An 18,327-nucleotide genomic window follows, 5' to 3' on the forward strand; every position below is an offset into this window, starting at 1 on the left:
TACACATCCCACCTCATTGGTGAATGACTGTTGTCTCCTCAATAAGTTTCCCTCATAAGACAGAACCATTCCTATCCTCTGCACAGCTATTTCACTTCCATCATCACAAATTACTTTCAACAATTAAAGATTGACTTTCTTCACTTCAACTTTGTTGTTTCAGGCAATATAGCACGAACCTTGTTCAAATGCGTATTATTAGATATGCCAAAATGAAAGATAAATATTCTTCAGGGTCCTGGATCTCTCATAATTCTCCATAAAGATATGGAACATACCTTAGGAGCTGTAATGTTTATAAATTAATAGAGACAACTTCAAATCCAATATGTTCCGTTGATCACCTCAAAGACAGTCTAAATCTATACTGCCAACAGATAAATATATTAGACAGCAATGTGTATTAAAAATTATAGAGGTAGTAAAGGCAAGGATGAAAGTGCTGGTGTTAAGTCATTCCACTTATGCATATGTATTAGCCTTAAAAATTACATTATTCCGTATTATTTTTCCTTGTGCAATGAAAGCTGGTCTTGAGATGACTGGAGGTTCTGTAACAGATGACTGATAAGAACTGTTTTATTTTTGTAAATCAAAGATATTGAAAGGTGTACTGGAATTAAACTAGTAAAGAACATAAACAGCAGTTTAACACTGCACAGACATGGATAGAATCATGTCTGTGAAACAAACCACTCCAGAAACAAACCACTGAACATCTGAAAATATCTTCATACATTTCCAAAATTTGAAATGCCACATAATTTATAGGGAATGTTCTTCACATAATATTTCATTAAAATGTGAAACCCTTGCTGGGGGATACTATGAATGCCAGAAATTTGCATTTTTTTCAAAGACCAACTGAACAAACGCAAGGAAGAAAAAGCCACAAGAGCTATTAAATACAAGGACAATACATCTGTCTTGGAAAGCTGTCATAAATCACTGGAAGCTGCAAAACTACACTTGAGGAAATACTGCTTACTGTGTACTTGCTTCGCTATTTACTCTTATCAAGACCACCTTTTAACCTCTAACTTCCAGTCACTGCTGAAGGAGAATACTGGGCTAGATGGACCTTCATTCTAAGCCTGAAGACTCATCCCTATGTTTTTACGTGAACTATATAAACACTGGGAAAAATGAACATGGGGAAAAATGAACTTGCAGTCTCTAGTTGGAAATACCAACTCAATTGATACTTCTCACAGTAATCCAACTGCACCTCTGTTAGTATTTGTGAGCTGTGGATATTAACACCTTTCCTCAGTTACACAAGTACTGTGAAAACAAGTGCATTAACGTTGTGAAGCAGTCAAAACGTAGAGCAACAAATAACAGTGGAAAGCCAAGGAGAAAAATTAATCATTATTTTTCTACAGAAGAGCCTGAACAGTGTGCAGTACATAAGGTTCACAGTTAAATACAGGATAAAAAATATCAAATAACTACTCATTCATTGAGCGTTGTCCATCCTGGGCTGCAACTGAGGTATGGACCTCGTGGAAGAAAAGAGTACACCACTGTGACATTAAAAATGCATAATATCGTCATTCAGAGAGTTAAATATAAACTGCACAGGCAACCTTATTTGTACCATTTTATTTTCTACATACTTTCAGGAATGTCAAATTTTCTAAAAAAGCAGACTAAAACTCATGAAATTCCACCACATGGTGTCATCTTGGCAAAACTTTAACAGATCTCTAATCCCAACAATCTCTTCCAACCTTTTCCACTTAAAATAATGGAATGACTGACAGTATTTTATTAATTTGTGCCTATATAAACACTAAAAGAGAATAAAAAACTTTGCAAATGCACTTCCATGCCATAACAAATAATTTTGAAGTATCAGGCTTTGAATAAAACTACATTTCACTGAATCTACATTCTTTGTTCTGCTTAATTTAATCTATCTTTGTCCTGTTCCTTGTATGTTGACTCCTAAACTTGACTCTTCCGCTCCTCACCAGTGCTAACAAGTCCCAGTTCTTATCATATCCATTTATTTTATTAACCTTTTCTAGCATTCCAGCCTTTTCGTATATTTTAAACAACCCACCTACAAAAGTACTGCTGTGCAAGTCTCTCCGTCTACCTATCTTCCACGCATATCTCCACCCAGAACACACGCTTATTCCAATATTTCACAGGCTCCATTTTCTGCATATGTCATGACTCTTCTCAAACCAAGACTTACAAAGTCTACATGAAAGCAAAAACAGAAGGGATAGTTTTCACCATGGTGACAGGCAAACAACAGATTTCTAACATATACATACACTACAAACCATAGGTTTTAGTTCTGCATTTGGTATATTTGGTTCTGTGAGCATTTATTTGTGCACATTATGTGAGAAGATCCCTGACAAATCATAGACCACTTGGTTATGCAAGACACTGCTCTGTATTAAATGTGCACAAAATAGGAAACAGAGTGATTGCAAATTACTTATGAACATAATCTGACAAATTAGCTACCCAGATGACAAGGAGGATATGGAAGTGGATAAATAATTACTTGAGAAAATTGAAAACTAAAAATAAGTGTAAATTATGTTTTTTAGGAAACCTTATCAATGACTTAATGGAGATTCTTGGGTCAAACTGCTAATACTAATATGTTTTTATTCTACAAAAACCACCTAGATACACAGATTCACTACTCATACCTAGTGAATTCTACAAATAGTAAACAATGACCCAGATAAGCCGACAAGGAAGCATGGAAGACTTTAAACTCTTACAACTACCAGTAACAAACAGTCTAGAAAGTTTTTTCAAAGGTCTGAAACTCAAGCAATGTGCAGATGGAAAGCAGCTATTCCAGTAGATATTCCCAATTATTTTACCTTCCCTAAAAGACATCTCTTTACTGGATTCACTGGGTAACACTACACATACCGTACAACTTTACTTATTTCTGTTGTCTGAGGGTTAGGAAAGAGAAAACTCCACACACCAATCACTTACAGGGGAAAAAAGTTATTGATGTGTAAACTCAAAGGCTAAATTGAATAGTAATGGTTTTTGTAATGACTAATGTGATAGAGAGGAAGAAAGTCACAAAAAAATTGTCCAACTGAAGCATAAAACAGTAAGCAGAACAGGAAAAGCTTAGGCAAAGTAGAATGGGTCCCAGACTATGTAAGAGATTGTAAATGAACCTCTAATTGACACAAAACCCTTCCACCACATCACTGAATGCAGCCAGTGAGGTCATTCATTCTTCCCAATAGCCCACTTTCCAAGCCCAGGTTCCCCCCTCTCCAAAGTTCAGGGAGAAAACAGAAGACAATTCTTAAAAGAATTAAAGATGCTGAAACAGTGGAATAACGTTGTCAGCTTTACTGTCATCAAGAATTCGGGTTCCAAAAATAAAGGAAAGGGTTTGTATTAACAGTGTGCAAGGGTAATTTAAGGTCAACAAACCATAATACTTTAGACCTGGTATGTGGTATATTACACAGGCTGTAAGATATCACAGAAAAATTAAGGCACACAAGGACCATCCCTTCTCTCAAAGCAAGGCCAACTAGACACCGATGCCCAGGAGCCTGGATATTTTCAAGGACAGAGAGATACCACAAAACTCACTGAGCAACCTTTCCCAGGTTCCACCATCCTCATACCAACCCAGTTATTCCTACTATCTACATAGAATTTGCTGTGTGGCAGCTGCTGTCTGATGCTTCTTGTCCTGCCAATACACAGCTCCAGGAAGTCAGCCCATTCCCTTTACACCCTTCCACTTGGCAGGTGAAGGCAGCACTAAGATCACCCATTAGCTTTCTCCTCTTCACACTGGGCATGCACTTTATGTTGTTTATTTTTTTATTTATATATAATTTCAACCATCCAGCACTTGATTCTGCCTTTGGATCAGGTGATCTGTTGACTATCTATAGGGTAGCTAATGCTTACTATCTCTGAATTAATCTAAAGCAACTATAAAACAAAGGAGAGAAATCCTATACCAGTTTTTGTTTTAACTCAGCTATTTAAGTAGTCATCTATATATACATTCTACCTATACCTTCTATTAAAATTGCTCTTTTTCTGTCCTTCACTGAAATACTTCACCTATAAGATTACTTAAATTAAGGATGTGGTCTAGCTGGAAATAAAATTATTCTATATAAAATGTGGGGTGATCTGAATCACTCTGTATGCTCCCTAACTGTATCAACTATATCTCCATTGGCTCTAACAGGAACTTAGCCCAGACATCAATACCTACAGAAACAAAAGTACCACTAGGTATCTTAAACCAGAACAAAACTGCACTCAAAATGTCATTTTTAGCATTTCTTCTTTCTTTAGAAAATGTATGTGCATTAGATGGAAAACTGTAAAATGATTTTAATAAAAGCACAACCTTGTGGAATTAAATCTCTCAGAATCTTTCTCATGTTAGATATATATACGTTATTAGAAATTCAAGACGTTAAATTAGGTACAGAAGAGAAGTTATATCACTTTTAAAATGCAAAAAGAACATACCAAAAATACTGTCATCAGGAAAAAAAGTAATTAAAAAGTAATAAAAATCTTCACATAAAGCCTATTAAGATCAAACAAAATGTATTCCCTACTTCCCCAAAGGATCTATGTACAAGAAAATGTCATACAGGTAGGCAGGAATTAACACCACTCGTATGTCTTATGCATTTAACATAAAAATATTTTACCTTGAAACAATAAAAATTATTAGGATGTGTACTCTGATTGGAAGTGGCCAGAAGAAAAATCCCATGGCAGAATGGAATTCTCCAGCTCTGGAACTCTTGTATATGACAATTCCCCAGGACAGCAAGCTTAGCTTGCTGGAGGAAAGGGAGTGTAATCGCACTCTGAACAGTATTGTCTCTTAGGGATTATATAGCAGTAGCACGAATTAAAGTAGTTTATAGGCTGCTTCAACGAGTGTCCATGTCAGGGCAATAAAAAATGGCCTAGAGCTACAAGCATTTCCTTGATAGCTCATCCATGAATACCCATACAAACTGAAACTGAGACAATGAACAGAATCTACCTGCAGAATTTAAAAAACACTGATATGTTCTTCTTGCTCACTGGTGCAGTTACTGTGAAAACGCTTGTCTTGAAAGCATCTGTATTTTGCTCATCATCACATTTCCGACACTGACAAGTCATAAGACAGAAGACCTTTCAGAATATATCATTCTTCATTGTTCTATTTTATTTATTTCCCCTCTTAGTTCCCCTAACACAGTACCTTTTAAAACTAGCGACATCATATATCAACTTTAAAAATGTACAATGCAGCATTAATTCTATTGAATTACCAAACAACTGAGAGGGAAAACAAGATGGAGGTCAAAACGCATTTCATGGCCTACAGCAGAATTAAACATTAGCCATCTTCTAAAGATCTTTCAATTTATAAATACTTCAGCTCTTCTTTTTTTTCTTCCCCCTTACCTTCTCCTGAAACTGCTTGTAAAAGTTCTTAGTCTTCCCAATTCCACAAGCAACTCCATCTGTTTTCCTAGCACTACTACATCCCATATCCTGAGTCTCTCCCTTGGCATATAATACGACCATAGTAGATTTTACACTAGCTCTGCAGTTCTTGCTGTTCATTTTTGATATTTGGTCTAACAGACTTCAGAATATTAGTGGAATGGAAACTTGAACAATACTCAGGAAATAAGATGTGGAATAAGAAGTGAGAAGTTTATGAACAGACACTGACTACAGAGCTGTGAATCCAGGGTCATGTTGAGTTCCTAGGGAAGATTAATTACAGAAACCATGAATTGCTTTGGCCTTAACAATGAGAATTCTACCAGATGTCCTAAAAACTCTCCATATTGCTACCTTACATATGGTGAATATTTCAAACTTGTGAAGAAAATTAAAGGAACCTTGTAGATATAATCATCTAAATTTTGATTGAAAGCAATGTATCAGAAATAAGAATAAAAATAAATCTAAGAAAGATGGAAAATAACAAAATGAAGTTTTAGCAGAAACCCATACATTTGAAAGGACAAACATGCAGAATCAATGCATCAATCAACTATCACTAATAATGAATACCATAAGCTAAGTGCTGCAATGGTCATTAATTTGTACTTCATACTGAAAGACAAAAGGAAGAAAAATGAAATATGTTCCAAAAAAATATCCTACTCGGGATAGAAAAGGTAACGCGGAAATCTGGAAATGTTGGTCTCTGCTTGGAGCACTGGTACAAACACCTCTGTATATTAATTAAAAGAACTGTAACTAAAGTTAGACATAAACATAGAATAAATGAATGCCCCATTGATCTACAGGTAACAAATGCTCGCCAGTTTGTTATTGGCACTGAATGTTTGGATTAAATATCTTCTAACACGGAATTGAGACTAAAACTGAACTCTGAAGTATGTAAGATCAGAAACCTGCTATTGAAATCTCTAATGTAATTTCTTCATAAAATCAAGCTAAGAATTTTTTTCTCTTCCTTCAAACAGTGGTATTTTTAATGAAGAAAGAACTTGTGCCTTTATTTTTGTTGATGAGAAAATCCATTTACTTAATTTAAAATGTGGGGGGGGAGGGGAACATCTTAGCTAATATTTTAACCAAAGCTTTGTAAAATACTTTATTCTTTAAATACTTTCTGCTCTACAAGCTGTTTTTAAGTGTGATCTGATTTGTCACAGAAAGTTGAACAAATCACAAGGCTCTGCATAAGGACAGAAGATTTGTGCGTTCTCAGCATGCACCAAGGCCTTCAGGCTAAACTATGGCTTTGCTGCGAGCAAGACACTGCTCTGAGAAACAGATGAGGAAACAGATTGCGGCTTGCAGACTGACAATCTGCTTGCTGGGTTTCTTATACTTGAGAGAAGAAATATCTTGGGCCAGGCATATACATGGCGTAGCCGCACTAAGGACAAGCAAAGAAGGGAGCCATTCCCTGCCACAGCTTGCCAAGTGGAGTAGGGGAAAAAACAGCTCCATGCAGGCTGCTCCACCCACCCATGCTGTGTAATGGCAGGAGCCAACAAAGAGCAAATAGGGGCCAACTCACCCTTCCTAACAACTCTGTGCCAGTTCACATAGTAATTCATATTCTATCCCTCAGTCCTGCTGAAAAACCAATGTTTCTTTACAGTAAAGAGTTTAAAAGGGCTAAAGATTAGCATTTAATCAAGAATTATCCATTTTTTTCTTTAGGCTATAACCTACAAGTAAGGCAAAAAGGGCTGCATGTGACTGCATACTGCAAAATGATACAAGGTCTTTGAGATTTATGAAGACCTATGCAGTTATTTTTACCAAAATACTTTGAAGGAAATTAAGCCTGTCTCTACCCAATAATGAAAAATAGGTTTGTCAATAGAACTGTTATGTGTATGCAGATAATCAATCTAATATACAGAAAAAAATGCTGGTTTTGTTAGAAATGCTTTACGTTTTTTATTTTGTATGGTAAGTAATTTAATGTACATTTAAGGGCTTGGGATACCGGAACTGAATAGAACATTCTGTTAGAGGGACTGTGGGATTTCACTCTCAAGTTTTCAGGTTTATACTGTAGTGATATAAAAAACAGTGAAATAATTTTAAAATTAGTGAAAATTATTTTCAATTACAGCCATAAAAGCTCTTTTTTTTCAAAAAAAAAAAACTGAATCATAGTTAACATACTAATGCATGACATTTCCAGGAAGAAGAATCTCAGAAAAAAACAGAAAATTCCCTTACACGTTGGCCTTCTAAACTCTGAATGGCTTCTGAGGTGTCTCAAAGTGTCATTTTTTCACAGTTAAAGAACAAATCCCATCCCTGTATTACTGAGCTGGGTCACCAACTGCTGCCTGCACATTCAAGTGTAACACACCTTAGATGTCCTCGTCTACCCCACCTGGAATCCAGCTGTATTCTCCAGAGGATGTGGATCTTCGTTATGTCTGTCAGTTCACACAGATGACTCATAAACTACTGCGTGTGTAAAATGCAACTAAATACCAAGGTTTCATCAACTAATCAGCTATGGGTTAAGCAATTAAGTTACTCTATGCCAAGTGTTGCCTGAAGATTTTACTTGCTCTAATACATTGCAGTGCCTTATGTCAGCTTTTGCATATGAACAATTCACCCTCACTTTACAATCTTCACATTCCGGAGAGAAAGTATGGAGGTTATACGTATCTAAAGGGTGGTGGGAGGCAAATGGATGTGGCCAGGCTCTTTTTGGTGGACTGTAGCAGTAGGACAAGGAGCAATGACCTAAAACTTGAACATGGGAAATTCCATACAAACATGCAGAAGAACTTCTTTACGTAAGGGTGACAGAGCACTGGAACAGGTTGCCCAGAGAGGTGGCAGAGTCTCCTTCTATGGAGATATTCAAGACCTGTCTCTTCAAGACGCCTACCTGTGCGACCTATTGTAGGGAACCTCCTTTAGCAGGGGGTTGCACTTGATGATCTCTTGAGGTCCCTTTCAACCCCTGCAATTCTGTGATTCTATGATTCTATGTTAAGGTAAGGGGCCTTTCAGCACATCTCCTGAACTGAAGGCATGGTCCACACAGTCAAACATCACTGATTTGTTGTCATTCCTTCAGACAAATTAATTAGGGCATGAAGTCCTACATACATGGATACATTATAGATATCTGGGTGCGTACGACCTCTTAATTAAGCATATACCATTGTTATGCACTTTGCATGTACTCTGTTGTAAGTATGGGTTTAAGTCCACACAGGAATTCATTCATTTACTTACGTGTGCTTAAATAGCCTTGCTGAACAGTGTTGTTTTCCTGAACTATTGTCATAATTCAGTATAATGACTTTTAAGTTAGAAGTCAGCCCTTTAAAAGTAAGATAATTTACTACACAGTTAACATCAATGAATATATCCAACTATAAAACAACCATAAAAAGGCTTGCCCTATTTTTCCCCCAAGCGCCATAAAATTTGCTAAGAGTCTAAAAAAAAGTTGTAAAAATGTAAATAGAAGATCAGAGTTCAGATAGCTTGTTCCTCAGTTCAGATAACAATCAATGTGCATTTGTCGATTCATGAATATTAGATTTCATTCACAAGGTACATAATTACTGCAAAGCAAATTTCCACAAAGGCACCTGGCCATGGGAGGTTCAGCCACATAAATTGAGTTTTATCCTTAGAAAAAAGCTGAAGAGAAGTCCCACACAGTAGGACAGTATAGGTCCACTTGGATGCTGAAGGACTTGTACTCTCCCAGTCCAACACTAGAAACAGCACTGCCAAAAGGAGAAACAGCAACATGGGCCTTTCTGGGGCACCATTTTAGGAAATGAACAATTACAGTCAATGAAACACTGGAAGACACTATCAAACACAGTAACTCCTTACGACGCTATTAAAAAAAAGAAAAATATGTCCTTATATTTTTTTCCTATCACTTTATCTGATAACTTTCAAAAACACTTCTGCATAAGCACTTTTCAGTCTAATACAATGTTTGAAAAAAACACTAGCATCATGGTTACTAGAAAAGCTATTGCAAGTAGTTTTCTATTAAGAAATCTTCATATCCCTCTGCCCTCAAGTTCAAAGTTTTATATACAGCTCCTCTAAAACTTAGCAATTTTCAGTTAAGTGTTGTTCTCCTAAATCAGACCAATAAGTTAGTATAACTCCCTTTCAGTATCTTCTATTGTTTCCAGGAGCTCTGTACCAAGATACAATCCTACATTTTGTCTTAATACTGCATGCCATTCCGGACCTAATCCATAATAACTGGCATCAGCTAGGTCATATAACTTCTCCAAAAAAAAGATACATTAAAATACCTAGCACATTTAATTTTTGCTTGAAAATATGTTTTATAGCTATGTAGTAGCTACTTTGAGCATGCCTGGTGAAGTTAATGGAATTATTAATATTCCCTCTAAAAAGCATTATGTTCAATAGTGCGTTACATTGTGAAATGTTTATGCATCAAACTATTACTGACTTCTTTTTAACTGTATTGAAATAACTTCTTCAAAATCGGAAATATTTTAGCAGCTACATGCTAAATACTTACTTCAGATGTTTTAAGTTATGTTTACAAAAGCCAAAAACATCCTTTATATCACTAGTAAGAAACAGCATAAATAAAACAGTGCATGTTTTAGCTTAAAAAGAAGTAGAATGAAGTAAGTGCCCTTCCAGAAAAATAATACAACTGAGTTTACAATGTGAACTACTTGGATTCTGAGTGGCAAACTGTGAATGCCACAACTCATTTGTATATACAAAACACATGGTTAATGGGTTCTGTATACACAAAGTGAAACACTTGTTTAATAAAAAGATAAAAACACAAGCAAATGCATTCCCTCCAGATATACAGAACTTTGGATATACAACATGAAAGTAACAGTGTAAGAACACACCACAGGTGCTAGCCCTGAAGAAAGCCACTACACAAATCATGCAGTAGAACTGGATTATAAATAGAATGGAAGTGAACTTCCTTCTGCTGTTGCCAAAAATGCCCATCACATTTTACAAAGCCTTGTATTTTAAATTCCACCAATTATCTGGCGTATCACCTGCTAAACTGCATATCCAAGCACAGCAAGAGAAACAATTGCATGGCGTGCTTTGATTGTGGTCAATGGGCAAGTAATTAAACAACAGTTCAATGAGTGGTTGGACTGGGGCAACACTGAAGTTTAGTAAACTATGACTACCCTGACCACTGGCGTTTACAGCTCTAAAAACATCTTCAAAATACAAAGACTTTACAATAGAATTCACACAACTATAATTTGGACAGCCACCTAAATTTCCTGTAATAGGGAATACTGAAACAATATAGTGACGAGGACACACTGACAATACAAGGAAAAACATGCTTTCATGTAAGCAATTTCCATTTCTCTAGGCCTTTCCTTTCTTTCACAAATAAATAGAATTAACAATTCATTCAAGTTTCTAGGTACACAGTGTTTCAGCTCATTTCGCCTTCTTGCTACGGCCAGCATAGTACACAACACCAGCGGAGGGCTGCAGGCTGCAGACCTTCTCCATGAATACTGACAAGTGCCATGAATGCCTGTCTGTGATAACGCTCGTATTAAGAGCATGATGAAACTCCACGCTGAAGCCGTGCTGTAGGCTCCTCCAGATGACTGATGATTAAAGTTAAGTCCCTCCACCAGCATGGCCAGTAACCCAGTTTCACTCCACTCTATCGCGGTACCTCGAAACTAACCCTGCTGTTACCTAACCTGCTCCGTCAGTTTCATGCCTGTCTGCCTCGACAGAGAGAAGGTTCCTTTCTTTGTGTTGTAGGCTCATTACTATGGCATGCCTAATTTCTTCTGCAAGTGAGGGGAGCAACTGTGGTGAGGGTGTGAGGCGACGCGGCAGCGTTCCACACAGCACTCCTCACATGCAACGCATCCCCGCTTCCGCGATGAACGCTTCCACCCGTGATTGAGAGTAGTCGTCTGGAGACGAAATACCAAAGGGTATTTATGGTGCATATCAGCCCAGCAATAAAAATGCAAGTTCTGCACCGCAGCGAGCAACAGAAGGCACAAGTGCCTCACTGACGCATTGAAGGCGAGGATTTTGTACCGCTGTGTAAATAAAATGCCTGCCTGTGACTTTAAGCACGGTGGTACTTGGCTAGAGTGAACCATTTATTCTTACTATGAGGGATACGGGGATGGGGATGAGGATGAGAGGGACGATGGTGATGGTGAGGAAGAGCAGCGAAAGCCCCAGCGCCTGGCGGGGAATGGTGCCCCTACCTCAGCAAGCTGGACAAGGGAATAGCTCCGGATCCACTGCCCAGGATCCCTCCTTTCCTCCCAGACAGGAGTTTCTCCACCAGAGCCACATTCCCCGTGCGGGCGGCCTCCAGCAGCTCCTGGTCCTTGCCCATGGCCGGGGACCGCGCGGCCCCCGCTCCCCCCGCCGCGCTGCCTGGGAGCGGAGCGTGGATTCCTGCAGTCCCCTTCGGAGCAGCGGGAGCAGCAGCGGGAGGGAGGAGGAGAATCACCTCCTCCTAGTTTCACTGGATCATTGCTGGGTGGAGTGTGGAGGGGAAGGAGGGGGGGAGCCAGGCCGAGCGGGAGCCTCCCCCCCCACTCCCATCCGCGCACCCCGAGCCTCGGCCTGGAGAACGGGGACGGAGGGCAGCGGGCGGCCCCCGCGCCCGTGTCTGGGCGGGGCGGGGCAGGGGGACGGCGACCCTCACACGGGAGAGGGAAGGGAAGGGAAGGGAGGGAAGGGGGAGGCGGCGCGGCCCCGGGGAGCCGGGCCCGTTGCTGGGGAGACGTGCCCGGCGCGCGCTCAGTGGCTGCCCGGGCCGCGTGCCCCGCTCCGCCCGCCACAGCCCTCGGCCGCCCCGCCCCGCCCCGCCCCGCCCGCCCCTCGCGCGTTCCACTGCGGTGCGGGGCTGCGCGTGCAGGGAGAGGGGTCCGCCCGCCCGCCCCTCGGCCTCGCCAGGTGCTGAGCACGGGGCCCCGGCCCAGGCGGCCGCAGGTGGCCCCGGGGAGCGGCGGGGATGTGGCGCCGCCTCGCGCTGCGGGAGGGGAGGGGAGAGGGCGGGGGAGCGTGCCGCTGCCGCCGGAGGGTGCGGCGGGGCCGAGCGGCGCTGGGCCTGGGGGGGGCTCCGGCAGCGGGGCGGTGTGGAGCTGAGGCGGGGCGGCACCGCGGGCGTGGGTGCGTGGGGAGATCCCCCCCAGCGGGGATGTAACCCCAGCCGGGAACATGGCTCCGGCACGGGGGAGCCCGCTCCGCCGTATCGACAATAAGGAAAATGCGGGCCCTGCCGAGGCGAGGCACCGAGAGGAGCTGCTGGCGAATCAAGCAGATGGGACCGCTAACGCGGCTCCAGCCGCAGCGTCGCAGCTGATGAGGAGCGCAGCTCGATCTGTTCGGTGTCACATCCGCTCAGCCCTCGTTCTGGCGCTCCGGAGGCTCACACGTGTAACCCCGAATGATGCGAGTCCTTCCCAGCACCGGAATCCATCATCCTTACAGCTTTCGGTCCTTACACGCTATTCCATGTTCCATGCCCGCCAACCGTTCAACGTGCCATTTGATAATGTATCCTCCCGTTACTGCCCCACGTCCCTGATTAACAATTTATACAGGCAGCTCAGTAGGTACAACAGGCAAATAAGACCCCGTCCTGCCACCCCACTGAGATCCATGGCATTCTCCCATTTACTGCACGCACAGCAACCGGCAAAATGGCATTACGGTAGGCAGGATCTCAATGTGATGTTTTCAGAGGAAGCGTTAACTTCAGAGCTGTAGTACACCCAAATCAATGGAAGAAGTCCATTTTCATGTACTTTTTTACCTAACATAAAAATCTCTTAAGAATAAATAGGAAAAAAAAGTTATCGTCTTGGAGACCTCTTTTTTTTTCCCCCATACAGTTGTCCACAGCACCAAAAGCAATGGCAAATGTGTTTTACATAGTTTGGCATTTTCAGAATGCAAAATGCTGTCTTCTCCAGGGTTGTCATAAGGACACGTAATTGAGCACTGACGTAAAGCCAGGTGCAGAGACTCTGTCACTATGGCCTTTCTGATTGAAGCAGTCTGATATAAATCTCAGTCTCAAGGAGTGATTCTGAGATCACAAGTGATTCAGTAAAAATTAGTTTTGAATAAATAAATGTTTAACCACACGAATTAGGATTTACAGCTGAAGACCTTCATAACAGCAGAGTCACAGCAGAAAATAGTGACTTAAAGCTAAAGCAGAAAGTTCTGTATCTTGTTACCAGCCATTTGAGTTCATTAACTAGTTCCAAAAAGGCTAGCCATGAACTGAGAATACTCCTGCTTTGTTCTGTTTGGAAGCTTTGTGATGTACTTTGTTGGAGTAGCCACAATTTCCTTCTATTTCAGCTTTGACTTTTGCTTTCTATATTCTCATGTATCACCTGGTTGAGTACCTCCTCACATGTATCCTCTGCATCTTCTGCATGGGAAAGCTTCTTCACAGCTGCTGAGAACCGCTGAAGGGGTGCCAGTGTTCTGTGAAAAGCTGATTGTAAGGCAGGAGTGAGTACACAGATCTGCACGTTTGTGAATAATGAGACTAGAAGCAGATACTAAGGAAAATGCAGTTTTTGAAGAATTTGGATTATTTATGTGGTTGGATCAGCAGATGGCAAATATGACTCAGTACAAACGTTACATAATTCTTCTTGGGAAAATAAAATCTCAAGACTGTGCTCTAATTGAAAAGATCATCCAGAAAGCTGTTGAAGAACAGTCTGAAGGATCAGGATAGAAACATCAATGGAGCAGATGCATGCAGTGTCCAGCAAATTCAGGAAGGTTTCATGAATGCAGAGAGGTTCAAAACATTACCCAGTAAACCCATCAAACTGCAAGCAGAGGATTTGTAAACAGTTATTTTACCGGTCTGAAAAAGAAAAATGAATTTAAGCAGTAATATTTAATAGCAGGGTTAAGCACAGATAAACTCTAATGGCTACTGAAGCAAAGAATTCAGAACATTGATTTCATCTCTGGATACAAACCCATAGCGGTCTGTGGTAAGGAAAAAAGGTACGGAGACTGAACTGAATGCAAATGGTCAAACCTGTTAAATCAGGTGGGCTTCTTTGTGTTTTTAAATGTCGTGCATTCTTTGTTGCTGGTAATGCCAGGACAACACCATGGACGGTATTCAAAATGACATGTACTGCAATATGTTAAATAGACATAAAATATAGAAACATAGCTTTATGATTTGTAGCAGTTAGAGATGAGAGAGATAATTTGTAAAACAGCCAAAAAATCTTTCAAAACATTGTCTGATTTTCAAGCAGTGCTGTTCCATACCACAGTGGAATTTTGATTTTATGATTTTAGTACATGCAAAGACATTTTAAGTTATGACCACTGCAGCTGTCAGTGCCTAAGTGGCATCACACCTTCCATCTCAAAATTTCTCTTAACACAACATATGCCTTACCTTCTGTTTTCTTCCATTTTCTAAAATACCAGAAAAAGCAGTTAGGCTACCTAGGAATTCTTTAATAGGTTTGTTATTTGAAAGGACGAGGATTGATTGTAATAAACAGGGATTTTCCTTAATGTTTTTACAATGCAACTGTCACATGGTTTTGTTCCTATTTTGGGATGACAACTTGATTTCCTCTCCCCACAGACTCCCATACTTTAGGCAAGTTAAATGAGTGCTTTCTCAAATTCTCTGACTTTCCCCTCTATTTTCCAGAAGGAGCATAGAAGGGATATGAAAGACTGAGTTGCAAATATTGAAAAAACCTGAATCTGTGATATTAAAAATAGCTGTGTAGAATTGCAAACATTAACATCATATTTCAGGACTGCCTGTTCTCAATACTCTCATGTAAAGATGCAAAGATCCCTATTAGAAATTCTGATGGATATTCTGAGAGTGCTCAGAATGCCGGAAGAAGCCATCAGAAAAATTTGGCAGTAAAAAACAAATTGGTATTGAATGGCCTTACTTAATTCTTCTCGTTATTCTACATCCATGGTAGATTAGGGACAAAGGTTTCAGATGTAACCTAGAGAAAGAGCTATTTGTCACACAGCATCTAGGTGGCAAGACTCTTTTAGGCTTCATACTATATTTTGCTCTTTACAATATGTACATCACACATTGAATGTCAAGTGACTGCAACTACTTTGCTGTAGGCCTTCTCATCTAGCAGATACCTAAGCACCAGGCTCAGAGACTAAGTCCATACTGGGGGGTCACAGGAGCTCTTCTGAGCTCATGAATCACAGAATCATTAAGGTTGGAAAAGATCACTGAGATCACCTAGTCCAACCACCAGCCCATCCCCACCGTGCCCACTATATCCCTCAGTGCCACATCCACATGTTTCTCAAACACCCCCAGGGATGGCGACTCCAACACTTCCCTGGGCAGCCTGTGCCAGTGCAGCACTATTCTTTCAGAGAGGAAATTTTTCTTTAAATCCAACCTGAATCTCCCTTGTTATGACATAAGGCCACTATCTCTTGTCCTGTCACTGTTATCTGTAAGAAGATGCCAACTCCCACCTCACTACATCCTCCTTTCAGGGAGTTGTAGAGTGATAAGGTTTCCCATGAGCCTCCTCTTTTCCAGACTGAACAATCCTATTTTACTCAATGCTCCCCATAAGACTTAAGCGCCAGACCTTTCACTAGCTTCCTTGCCCTTCTCTGGAAGTGCCCAGGGCCTCTATATCTGTGTTGTAGTGAGGGGTAGGTGCAAATGCCTGTCATGTCCTGGTTCCTCCTCAGGGTGAAATCAAGATGCCCATCAGCCTTCCTCTGATGACCTTTCCCACTGGTTGGCTCAGGAGGGAGGAACAGCGGACAGGCCTTCCACTTAGATGAGTGGGACACACTGCAGTACACGCGTTAGATCTCACCACTGAAAGAGGAAAAGGATTTACATCCTCCCAAGGACTTAAATCCTCTTCCACTAGAAAAGAAAACAAGAGAAACTGAGGGTGCCAGACACAACTTACAACACTGAGGTGCTACGGACCCACAAGAGAGCCATCAGATTAAGTAGCATGTAGAGAAAAAGCCACGTTTGATGACTTATATTCAACAGTCGTATCTCTGACTGTACAATTCTGACTAGATAAAATACTTTGTAAACAATTGTTTGCTTTGAGGCACATCATCATGGTGTAAATCTGTGATGGACGAGAACATGCAAGGAAACGGTCCCATTATTAGTGATGGTGCACAGTGGTAAGATGCTGTCTCAGTGTTTGCACTGACTGATCCCGCAACATCCTTCTTTTGGGGCTCAGAAGGTATTGAAGAAACTGAACTACTGTTTTGTCACCCAGACACTGACCTATGGGATCATCCGAACACGTGATGGGAAATGTACTGCTTTCCCCAGGGGGCTGTAATATCCCACTACTCTAAAGTCTTTGGTACACACAGGCCACAGGTTGTGCTCAAGCTGGAATGCTAAGCCTCCAGAAAGCAGTGATGGGTTAGTACTGACAGCAAGTCAGCATCTACTGTGCCATTGCTAGTGCAGTTGCTGTTTTGCTCTGGTGGTAGTTGCTAAGATTAACTGGCATATCTATACATTTCTCCGCATGTATTTGTTGTGTGACAGCAGGTGGGATTAGCAGTGTAATTATTCATCCAATCCTTCTACTCAGATGTTGGTTTGCATCAGTTTGCTATCAAAATATGCCGAACACTGTTTTTCATGCATTAGAGAGAAATGCAGAATGAAATGTGAATACAAGTAGGTAAGAGCAGCATGCTGATTAGATGCCCCAATCCAGTGTCTGCTGACAGTTACAATACAGGACTAAACCTCTGCCTGTCAAGCTTGCTGCAATAAAAATTACTTCCTTCTACATTTGATACACTGCAAACTCTTTCAGTCTTCAAAATATTTCCCACATCTTGCCTTCTTTTTAAGGCACAGCATTGCCAACATATCAGATTGTGACCGCCTGAAAGAAAGATTATAAAGAAATCCCAGATGAAGCACACTAGAGATGAGGGATAGCAACTGAAGGTACATGCAGCAGTTAAAATTGTGGGCAAATGTTATCCTCCGTGGCCCTTGAACAGCAGCGCAGGAAGGCCACCACAGCAGCTGGTGCACTGTAAGGCAATAGCATAGCTAGAGGCATCCTAACAATGATTTCCATTCTCTTTGTGGCTCTAACAGTAGCAACTAGTGATTAGGAATATAGATTGGTAAATCACTCTAGTAACAGAAACTGCTGAGCAAACACCAGTGCATCATACATCCTTCAAGTATGTTTATGCTTGTGGGTGCACATTTTGATGTCCAGTAAGGCAGAACATATTTGAAATTCCAACTGTGCCACTCTGCAACGCGCATCTTCTGACCTCAGTGGGTCCTGAAGAGAGAATGGTTAGTGGAAACAAATCTTGCACACAGAAGAAAACTGGGAATATTCAGAACTGTCTGTATTTAAAAGGAATAAAGTCAGACTCATGGCTGGGAAATAATATGTTGACACAACTGAGAGTAATAATTACATACATAATAATAAACATTTGAAAGGAGAAATATACGATAAAGTTAGACAAGAAACAGTTAATGCTGCAGTGGGAATTAACACATACCCAACGGAACACAACACTTTATTCTCAAAAATCAAATGGATATAGCACTGTCAAATACACACTGAAGAAGAATCTTCCACTGATTACCAGCTGTAATTTACCAAATATTCACAATTTATAACTTTCGTAGTTGTTAACAGAAATGTTGCAGGAAGGTAATTTTGTACTGGACTCTTGAGTCAGACTAGTTCCTTTTAGTGGACATAACAATTTGAA

The 18,327-nt window shown here is 40.7% G+C and overlaps 1 protein-coding gene across 2 annotated transcripts in view; it reads right to left on the bottom strand.

Moving 5' to 3' along the window:
- The window catches only part of ANKS1B (ankyrin repeat and sterile alpha motif domain containing 1B), a 433,433-nt gene extending 421,141 nt beyond the window's left edge, over positions 1–12,292 (bottom strand). The window contains exon 1 of one of the 2 annotated variants that reach the window (XM_021408341.1): positions 11,769–12,292. In XM_021408341.1, the coding sequence (XP_021264016.1) occupies positions 11,769–11,902 (134 nt within the window). In that variant the 5' untranslated portion in view covers positions 11,903–12,292. The remainder of the gene's footprint in view (positions 1–11,768) is intronic. The other variant, XM_021408420.1, reaches the window with a different exon arrangement.

Source organism: Numida meleagris, chromosome 1 (assembly GCF_002078875.1).
Source record: "Numida meleagris isolate 19003 breed g44 Domestic line chromosome 1, NumMel1.0, whole genome shotgun sequence".
Classification (NCBI taxonomy): Eukaryota; Metazoa; Chordata; class Aves; order Galliformes; family Numididae; genus Numida; species Numida meleagris.